Raw genomic sequence first — 10,631 nt, 5'->3', positions numbered from 1 at the left:
AAGCTGAAATAGTCCCTTGTTCAGCTTTGTTTCACCTGAGCAGATTGAAGCACTTCAGTGGGGCTGTTGGGCTGAGGGTATGAAAAAAGGGGCAGGCTGGCTTTTCTGTCTGCTGCTTCTCAGGTAGGTTCCCATTGGTTTAGGGGGAAGTTGTAGCTCTTAGGAGGATTTTGTTGTTGTTTTCTTGGCTCACTGCAGATTTTAAGGAAACTTCTGTAAGTGATTTCTTGGCAGCTGGTGTTGTATGGTTGTGAGCAGCCTATTGCCCTCATCTGTGGTCCGTAGCAAAATGGAGCCAATATCTTCCTGCATATTTTGATGTGCACACTTTCATTTCTCTGTTGAATGAGGAAAATCTCACTGTATTACCCACTTAACTCCTAACATAGTGTAACTTGCTCTTGGTGTCTAATGAATTGCTTGTGAGTGAATATGAAAGAGTAATTTTTTTTTATGTTAACATAGAGAGCGTGTTCTTGTAAGGGGTGAGATAGAAGATAATATGACAACTATGGAAGACAATGAAAAGGCAAATTGTCTGTGATTTAAAGAAGTGTCAGATCATGGCCTAAAAACAGAAGAGATTTATAGGCTCAGCTGTAAGGTTTGGGCTATAAAAGTTGTTCTAACACAATTGAGGAAAATTAAGGCAGTGGAAGAGAAGATGATGTGGCTCAAGCTAAATGTTTAATGGGCTCTTCTGGCACTGATTTATTTGAGTAGTTTTAGAGTAGGCGAGACAAAGAGATCCTTGACAGCTTATAAAGACAAAGGCAGATCTTGGAGATGCTTTGAGGGTGGGAAGTACTGCCCTGATTAGCCAGTGGGCAGCCTAATTAAGCAGGTGCTAAAGACATATGTGATCTTCATCAGTTCATGTAGTCACACAGATAAGACTGTTATCAAAGCAGGTATCTTAGAATGAATTTGTTTGCTTATCCTTGTCCCTAAAGCATCTGTCTATGCTGCAGTGTAAAAACTGCTAGTCTGAGGTGTGAAGTACAGTAAAGGAAGAGGGGCTGCTGGCCTCTTCCTGCTCAGAAGCAGTGGGACGGGTGGTGGTGGCTGCTGCTTTGGCCTCTGCAGCCTGCAAAACATTGACTCCACAGCTGCATAGATAAGGAATTATCATTGCTACCTGGCTTGTTTTTACTCTTTATGAAGAGAAACAAGTGGCAAGATTTCATTAAGTATTTGTTGTGACAGAGCATTCAGAAGATGTCTGTAACTTTGTGGTTAACTATTAACTACTCAAGGTTTGCGCTGTATGTTGAGGGTATTTTTTGTGCAGTGTTGTAAGGATGTTCTCTGTAGATGAAGAATACTCGTAACCGGTACTACTTGGCTTGGTTCTATGTGTGTATTTTGAATGTGGAAGGAAAAAAAAATCAGAGCACAGTAAAGTTACAAAATGAGACCTGTAATCTGAGAACAAATTAAAATCAGTCTGTAGTTTAAGTATTATAAATGAAATGCGTATCTTGTGGCATGGTAACATTGACCAACCAACCAAAAGTGCTTATAAACTTCAGTTCTGTTTCCTTAATCAGTAATTTTCAGTAAAAGGATTCCCAGAGGACTGGAAAGAGCTGCCTAGTCTTGGAGTCTTACATTTACTGTTGCAAATTCAAATTCAGGCGATAGTAATTGTAATTGAAAGAAATCTAATGGTTCTTTGCTGGCACAGATGAATTGAGCAGGCAGTCTAAATATAGTCTCTTTGGATGTGCTCTTACGATACGTAACACTCAGATAATTGGCAAAAACTGAGAACTCGGACAGTGGCAGCAGAGGAAAGAATCTGAAGTTTCCCACAAGGGCTGAAGTGCTCTGTGTGGTGGAGCTCTCACTGAGTGCTGCGGAGTTCCTGTCTGTTCTCCAAGTCAGTTCAGACTGTTTAACTTCTGTACCTTCCCGGAAGAACAGCACGTATTTAAATCACTCTTACTTCATTTGTTTCAGTATTTTTTTCCTAAGTTCCTTGTTTCTGTGAGAGGCACAGACATAACGTTCCGTCAGACGTAATTCAGTGACCACATAAACACAGCTTGAGACTTGTACACAAAGAACATGATAAACGTTTGTCTTTTTTCTTTCAAATCCCAGCGTCCTCGCTGTTGTATTAAGGACTTAAATCAAAACGCAGGGGGGCTGAAATAAGGTATTGCTGCAACGATCTGTGCTGTTGGAAGCGTTGTGGCTGCTGCATGGCTGTTGGCACACAGGAGGGTCCTGGTGCAGCCCCAGCGTTGGGAGAGACCCTGAGTGGTCATGTCAATGCCTGTCCCACTTCTGAAGCTGTGTTGGGACTCGATAAATGTCCTCTGGGCTTTGTGCTCCTTTTCTTGTAACAAAAATCTCATCTGGAATTGTTTCCTTCCCCTTCTGGTGTGATTGCTGTTTTTGGTTTGTATTTTTTTTTACCTTCAAGGGAAATGGTGTTGGCCTTTTCGCACCCCCTGCTGCTGATGGAGAGTAAAGGGCACTTCAAGAATCTAACTGTGGAATGGCTGACAGCTAAAAACTCTGTGGTGTTTCTAAACAGCCTTTTTCTGAGGAATTGCCTCTTTAGTAAGGAGAAGTTAAAGTTCAAAGTCGTGACTAAAAAAGTCATGTCAGCTGTATTCAAGCATGGCAACTTTTTGCCTCTCTTTCCAGGCTCGTACCCTGATCTCATGTGCTTGTGGTATCAGACTGCTTTCCATGGCCACATATTTTGTGACTGTTATCTCCTTAATGGTAACGTGAGCTTTTATTACTGTTGCTCCCCCTTTCCTGTGCTGTTTCAGTACGAAGTTTATGAACTGAAGCCTTCTGATTTATATCTTTGTTCCTGAGCTGTGCTCAAGTCCCACCACTGTCCACTTGGTGTTGGTGGTAACTGCAGGTGATTTTCAAAGCAATTAATCAAATCTGTCACCTCAACAGCTGTGTCCGGCCCCTGAGATTCTCACTGGGGTTGGAGTCTCTCGGGCTGTGCAGATCAGTCGGACAAAGGCAGAACCTCAGAAGCAGAGGGCTCAGTGTCCCCCCAGCCCTGCTCCTGGCCATGTGGGACACAGGGTGAAGCTGCACTGTCGGTCTGTGGCTGTCAGCACCAAACGCTGCTGGGACACGTTGTAAACTTTCCACCTCATGGAATACTTGGAACCGAAGCACACCTTTCTAGTTCCAAACACTGTATTAGCTCCTGCTGCCTGAAGAGGAATCCTGTCCCACCCAGCGCTGGAACCTTTGTAGCTGTTATCATACGGAATACGTTTTAAGGCTGTAGTATGAAAGCACTACAGAAATAAAACAGCCTGACTAGAAGCCGTACCACTCCATTTTGCCGTTTGCTGCACGGTGTGCACTGTGTTTTGCCATCTGTCCGTACAAGCAATGGCAGCCGGGCGCTCCGTTTCCGTCCCTCGGTGCCGCAGGCGGGTCCCCCCAGCAGCTCACCCAGCTGCAGGGCAGCGCACGGCTGAGCAGGGGACGGGGCGGCAGTTACCGACCCCGCACCTCGCGGGAGGGAACCGAAGCGGCCGCTGCCCCGGGGCGGCCCCGCGCACCTGCTGCCCGCCGGGAGCCGGCGCCCCTCAGCGCGGGGACCGAGCCCCGGAGCAGCAGCGGCCGCCTCGCTTCGGAGAGACCCGGGAGCGGCGGAGAGACGGGAGCGGAGCGGAGCTCCAGCGCTGACAGCTCCGACAGCTCCGGCCCGGCCGCCGCCGCCCCCCTTTATTGCGCGCGGCCCGTGTGCCGCCGGCCCGGCCGGGCCCCGCCTCGCCGCGCTCGCCAGGAGGGGCGGGGGCTGTGGAGCGACGGCGGCGAGCAGGCAGGCGCGGAGCTGCCCTTCCATAGGAGCCGCCATTAACGCTGGGACCCGCTGACAGGGTCTCGGCGGCGGCGGCCGGCGCGGGGAGCGGAGGCGGCCGGGGTGGGTCCCCCGTTTGATGGATCCCCGGATCGCCTGGTTCCAGCCAGAGCAGCTCGGCCCCTCGAACCGCCTGTGGATGCAGATCTGGGAGACCACGCAGGGGGTCCGCAACCTCTACTTCCAGCAGCAGCAGCAGGAGCAGCAGCAGCAGCAGGAGCAGCAGCAGCAGAGCGCCCCCGCCGGGGCCGGCCCGGCCTCCCCGCCCGGCATGTACCGCGCCCCCCGCGCCGACCCCCAGCCCGACTTCCTGCCGCTCGAGAGCGCCAACAACCAGCACAACCGCGGACACCGACAGGCCTCGCCACCCCCGGGGGCCGCCGCCTGGGCCCGGCCCGCTCGGGGGGTGCCGCCCGCAGCCGCCGCCGCCGCCGCCGCGGCCGCCAGCAACAAGAGGAAGCGCGACAACAAGGCCAGCACCTTCGGGCTCAACTACAGCCTCCTGCTGGGGCCGCCCGGGCAGGGCCGGGCCCCCGCCCTGGGCGACGGGCCGGCCGCCAGGGCCCAGTCTGGCCTGGCCGAGTCGCACTACACCGGCACCCCATGGAAGAAGAGGAACTACAGCCAGGGAGTCGTGGGGTGAGCGCCGGGGAAGCGGGGCCTGCACCCGGCCCGGGGCCTCGGGGGGAGGAGGCCGGGGGGGCGCCGGGCCGCGGCACCTGGGGCGGGCGGCGGGGCGCGGCACAGGCCCGGGGGGCGGTGCGGGGCGGTGCGGGGCGGCCGAGCAGGGCCGGGCCGGGCCGCCGTGCGGGGACGAGGCCCGTGCTGCACAGCAGGCCCGGAGGGGCGGCTCCAGTGCAGGTGCTGGTACTGGGGAGGAAGGAGGCGTTCGCTCGAGGCCGAAGCGGCGCGTTCCGCGAGTGGCCGGGAGGTGTCTGTGTGCATGTTAATGGAGCGGGCACGCCTAGGTGCGGGGACGGGATCCGCTCGTCTCGCTGTCAGTGCGTGTGTGCACGTGGTGCGTGCTACACACGGATCGCTCGTGGAGTGCTCGGATCTCCCACCGCCGCACAGCTCTCGGTGTGGCCGTGCCCGCCCGCAGCCTTTGCGTTCCGGCTGTGTGTGTCCTCCGTTTCGCTCTTCGCTCGGCTGCCGGTGCAGCTCGGCACGCTGCGAGGATGTAGCACGGAGCTGCGGGCGGGAGGGCAGCGGGCTGTGCCCCGGGCACGCTCTGTACGACGTGCGGAACGGGCACAGAGCAGGAGCTGGGACCTAAAGATCTGCTGGTGGCAAAAGAGAGCGTTTATATGGGGCAGTGTGTTTTCCAGAGAGGTGACAGATAAGACACGTTCATATGCTGGTGCCCGTCCTCAGCAACAAACCTGTGTGTGTATAGAGCATTATGGATTTTGGTGTGGGTTTATTAATGGTTTTTGTGGATCTCTGGCTGTGGAATGCAAGTGCTGATCTGAGGATTTTGTCCATATTGTTTTTTCTGTTAGCTAGGTCTCATCCCTTGGTGTTGTTGAGGCCGCAGAGATCGACAGCAGGCAAACACGGATCTTCTGTCCGAAAGCTGTCCAAAGCCCCTCCTCACCCCTTTATTTAACATGTGGATGACTTTTGGTATGGGTGAATCCCTGGTTAAAATCCATTGATGCTTTCTGTGATTCAGTTTTTATTTTTAAAGTTCACGCTCTCAGAGTCCATCCTTTGGCTGTGACCCGTTTCTCCGTCCTCCCCAGCAGCAGCACACTGACATGTGTTTGTTAAGCGTGGATTTGCAGTGCAGTGTGAGCAGCTGTAGTGCCCTTTCCAATCCTTCATGCTTAGAAAGCATCAGGCCTCGCCCCAGGGTTCAGCTGGCCAAGGTGTGTGGTGACAGGAGGAGTGGGAAGGGCTTGGTTTAGAAATCAATATTGATGTGAGTGGGTCACTGCTGGTGTGCCCAGCTTGTGCCTGAGGGTCCTTCTGCTGCCTCCCACTGGGAGGTGCTGACCTCCCGCCTCCCAAAAACCATTCTTCTGTAAGAAGCTTCAGAACAAATATTCAAAGTTGTTGGTTGCTTTGGAAAACAAACTCTTACAGCCCCAGGCTCCCTATTTTCTTGCCAGCCACTCTGTTACCTTTACTGCTGGGGTTACTGTAGTTTGTAAAGTGACGTTGCAGAATTGTGCTGTTCTGAGTTCTATGGTCACTCTTTGTGCTGGAGCCTCCACAATGTCCTTCACAAGACTTACAAGTAGCACGTTCCAAGCATACTAAATCCAACTTTTTAAAGTTAGTTTTTGGACTCTGTTTACCTTCCAGCTTGTCATTTATTTACTTGGTAGTTGAGGATCACTTTTAGAAGCTCTTCTTTCTTGTAAATCTATAAACCTTTTCTCTGCGTTGAAGAGATGGAGTAGAAAAAGGGGCTGAGCTTCATCAGGAGCCACAAGGTAATAAGTGGACCCAAGTGTTGGAGGTGGTGACAGTTGCAGTAGGAGAATCTCAGTTGAATCGCTTTCATGCTTGAAGTTGGTTGCACAGTGTAGACTTATTTTTTCTTTTAGTGTCAAAAAGTGCTGAGATACGTTGGTGTGTGCTGGGCTGTCAGGTTTGTGGCGTGCATTTATGAGATGCTGAAGTGGGGCATGGTGGAGCTCCGTGTTACTGCCCAGCTGTGTGCTGAGCTGCTGCTGTGTGTTCCTTGCCAACAGGTGCTGGTGGGCTTCTGCCCCATGTCCTAGAGCACTGCATGGCACTGGTGGGCAGAGAGCTCTGTAACCCAGAAAACGAGGCTGTTGCTAATCTATCTCAGATTACACATTTCCAGTACTGGTTCTGGAATGTGTGTTGGTTCTTCCTAGCAGTTACTGGGTAAAGGAATACATGGTAGTTGTATTGCAAGCCTTATGCTGGTGTTCAAAGTATCCTTTCTCCCCTCTGTACTTGTTTCCGTGTAAATGTTACAAGTAATTAAGGCTTAGCCACTCTCCCTTGAATACCTTCCCTTATTTATTTCTTTTTTAGGTCGATCACTTTAAATGTTGAGTCTGTTGGCTGCCCCCATGTTGTTGAGCAGTCCCGTTTTCAAAAGGACAGGGCCTGACTTGCTCACATACACCACTGGGAGCAGACAGAATTCCTGTTTCCAGTGCAAGGATGTCACTTGAGGGTCCATTGCCTCTGAGCGCACAGTTCTACTGATGAGCTGCCTGGAAAAACTGCCTGGTAGTTCCTAGCTTGTTGGGCAGTTTATGTAAACATGTGACATCATGTAAGTCTCGCTACTGAGCTGCCTAAAGCTTTAGAGCTGCCTAAAGCTTTAGATCAATGTTTGAGGTGTTTCTTTTCAGTTGTTTTCATTTTTATTGAGAAACAACATTTCCTCAGTTCACGCAGTGTGTGTGAGGTGGTAACCGAGTAACAGCCATAACCCACCACTGCATGGATTTCACATCAGGACATTTATCTTACAGACCGTGCACAGTATTTGTGAGCATTCATTGATGCAGAAATACTGGCTGCGTTCAACGCGTGGACATCTTATTCTGGCATATCTTTAATGCTGTTCCTTACAGAAGTGTTCAGACCTCCAGTTCTGTTGATAATGTAGATGCTGTGTTACTCATACTCCTCTTTGCTTTGTGCTGGCACTCTCAGCTTTGTGGCATGGGAAGCAGCACTGGAAAGCACGTGTTTGGTGCTGCCTGAGTTGCTTTGTGCTGTCAGACTTGGGTGCCTGTCTTGTGTCCTCTGCTGCCGTTGTCAGCGGGCAGTGGTGCTCCAAAGAGCCGATAGCACAGAAAATGAACCTAAAGTTGTGCAGGACCTGGATGATGTTGCTGGATGTAATATGTCCCTTTAAAACCATGATTGAATTTACCTGGATGTGGTACTCCTAGCACTAAAGGTAGAAGGTGTAGATGGGTACGTGGTTTGGGGCCTAGGGGGATTCTGAGTTGTTCCCTCCCCTCCAAGGACAGCAGTGAATGCTGACAGCACTGTGTCATAGCTGTAAGGACACAAAAAGATCCGGGGAACTAAAATGTGTCCTACAGCTCTGTCTGAGCTAAGGCTGAGCCAGGGTAAAAGAACTGCATAAGCCAGAAGCTTTATATGAAACAACAAAACCAAAAAAAGCCAGTGAAAGCCACACAGCTCATTGTGGCCTGTCCCCTCCTGTTTCTCTGATGCTTGCACTGAAGGGAAGAGCTCACGAGCAGCTCCGGGGATGTGGGTTTGGGGACTTTGTAGGGAACTGGATAAGTTTTACCAGAACATACAGTCAAATAGGAAGAACTTGGCTAATGTGTGAGTTTAGGAAGGAAAATGTTATGTGTAGTAGTGAGGGAGAGGCTGGGTTAAGTTGAAGACTGAGTGTTTTGGAGTACTGAAAGCACAGTGAGAACAGTCTCCCAGGCCCAATGGAGGTGCAGCAGGCTGGCACAGTGCAGGGTTTCCCTGTGTGTCAGGCTGGAGGAGGGGATGCTGTGAAATAGAACCATAATACTTCAGGAAGAAGTGGCTTAAAGCTGCATGTGCTTGCTGGAGAAGTTCTCATCTGTTATTTTCATGTGGCATTGTCAGCTCTTTGGGCCTCTTATTGACTTCTATGGCAGAAGTTCAGCATGCAGGTGTGTGCGCTGTGCTGAGCCTGAGCTGAGCAGTGAGTGTGTGGCTGCAGCAGGGCAGTGGGCAGCCTGAGCCCCACGTCTCACAGCTCTCACTTGTGTGTGCTGTCAGCCACAGCAGCAGCATTGCCATGTGGGCTGGAGCATGGGCACAGCAGCTGAGTGTATCATGAGCACAGCAAATTGGTGTACCTGTACTGCTGACTTGTGTGGCTCAGTGCCCAACCTGGGCAGGTGTAATGATATCCTCATTTGCTGTGCTGCTTTTCATCGTGTACTCTTCAGTGTTTGAAACGAACGCATGGGTGATACTTGGTCTGCTTGCACTAGCTTGGCGCCTACACAACTTCACATAAATAAACCAATGCTTGTTGTTCTGAAGTGCTGGTGAAACAGCAGTGAGGTGTGTGCACGCTTCTTAATGTATCCTTGGAGTAGTTGCACGTGTTATGGACCTCATGAAGATGTGTATCAAAACATGGGTTGCACTTGAATTCACCGTGTACATATGCACAGAAGTTCTATCTGCTCCCTGAAACAGTCGCTTAGAACTGTGCTGTCTCCTCACTTTGTACCCACGTGTGTAAGCCTTAAGGTAGGAGTCCAGGGATGTGAGTATAGTACTCATCATTCCCCTGTGTCTGCCAGCTGAGATTGCTGTCAGTGTCAGCATTGTGTTGAGGAGGTGCTGGCAGTGCCCCCGTGACAGCTTGTGCAGTTCTGGAAGGTGGGCAGCTGGGCTGCGTGGGAGTGGGGCTGGCTATTGCCTGCAGCCTCAGGTAGTGACAGGCTGTTATTCTCCTTGAGGGAGAGCAAAATGAGTTTACTAGGAGGTGCAAGCATTAGAATAAAGGCATTTTGAGGAAACATGTAGGAAACACACTTTAAATATTATATAACAATATTGTTTAGCTTGTAGAATCTTGTGCCAGTGCCAAAATTTCAGCATGTCTTGTTTAAACAGTTTAAAGAGAACTTTGGAGACCTATCGGTTTCTACACATGGAGGGAAAGAACATTTGAATGTATTTTTGTGAGCTGTTCTCTTTGCTCTGATTCTGTTTGTGACTTGGGTACCTTCTTACCTTGGAGCGGCTATATAAGGAACAGATGTTTGGTGGACTTCTTTGGTGGACGGGGATGTCTATATTAAGTAATAGGAAGAGAGTGTCATTCCCCCTTGGGTGTTTGCTGCCTCCCAAAAGCTGCTGTGTGCTCTCCCCAGCCGTGTGCAGTTGAGAAGAGAGTATTTGCTCTCCCTGGATCTTCACTGGAGTCACATTAAGCAGTGTTAGAGTTCTAGCTCTTCTTTTTTAATTGGCAAGCTGTTTGTATGAGGTCAGTTTTAGGAAGCCTGAGAGTGTTTTGTTGGTCTTAGAGCCGTGTCATCAAAGCATATTATTGCATTTTTCTCTGCTTCGTTGTTTTTTAACCATCTTACTGTTACACTTTGTTCCAGGGTGTTCACTTCTGTAAAGCTGGAGAATGAGGTCTGGTTTTTGCTTTGGAAATCCTTAACGCTTTCAAATGCCATTTTGACAAGTTGTATATGTAACACCACCATCAAAACTGTACTGTGAAACTTTGTACTACTTCTTACTGACTTCATGATTTGATAATTCAGAACACATCTCTCAATACAGAGCATGTACTCCAAAGTAACAAATACACCGGAGTTGCTGGGGTGGCTTTTGCTCCCAGGTCTTTTGTTTCTATTGCATGTGATGCATAACAGTGTTGCACTCTCTTTGCTGGGTGCTGGCAGTGGCAGCAGTAGCACGTTACATGTTGTGCTGAGATCCCCGCATACACGTGGCCTGAGAACCTTCCTCAGAGAGACGGCTGTCTGCAGCAGACAAAGTGGAAATCTTGCATAGTGCATATTATAAGCAAATGAATGCTGCTGCTGTTCTTGGTGAGCTGTTTGCATTCTAATTCAGTATGTGAACATGCTGTGATTTCTGAAATTATGAGAATTCATTCCTTTCAATTATCCACGCAGATGAACTGCCAAGGAGTGGTTCTGGTTATATTTGGATATTGCTTTCTGAACCTGAACCTAGAAATTGGGGTAAAGAAAATATTCCTATCAGAAGAAAAAGAGAGTAAAGCTGGATGTTGGCTTCAGACATTTTCCCTAAGCTGCAGGTAGCATTA

General features: G+C 50.0%; 1 protein-coding gene across 1 annotated transcript in view; it reads left to right on the top strand.

The window, feature by feature from the left end:
• Positions 1 to 3,780: 3,780 nt before the first annotated feature.
• Positions 3,781 to 10,631, top strand: part of TENT4B (terminal nucleotidyltransferase 4B) — a 36,995-nt gene continuing 30,144 nt past the window's right edge. Inside the window, exon 1 of the mRNA XM_015873509.2 lies at positions 3,781 to 4,495. Within this exon, the coding sequence (XP_015728995.1) occupies positions 3,936 to 4,495 (560 nt within the window). The 5' untranslated portion in view covers positions 3,781 to 3,935. The remainder of the gene's footprint in view (positions 4,496 to 10,631) is intronic.

The sequence above is a fragment of the Coturnix japonica genome, chromosome 11 (assembly GCF_001577835.2).
Source record: "Coturnix japonica isolate 7356 chromosome 11, Coturnix japonica 2.1, whole genome shotgun sequence".
NCBI classification, from domain to species: domain Eukaryota; kingdom Metazoa; phylum Chordata; class Aves; order Galliformes; family Phasianidae; genus Coturnix; species Coturnix japonica.
The sequence above is the reverse complement of the archived record's forward strand: the minus strand, read 5'-3'. Positions and strand labels throughout refer to the sequence as shown.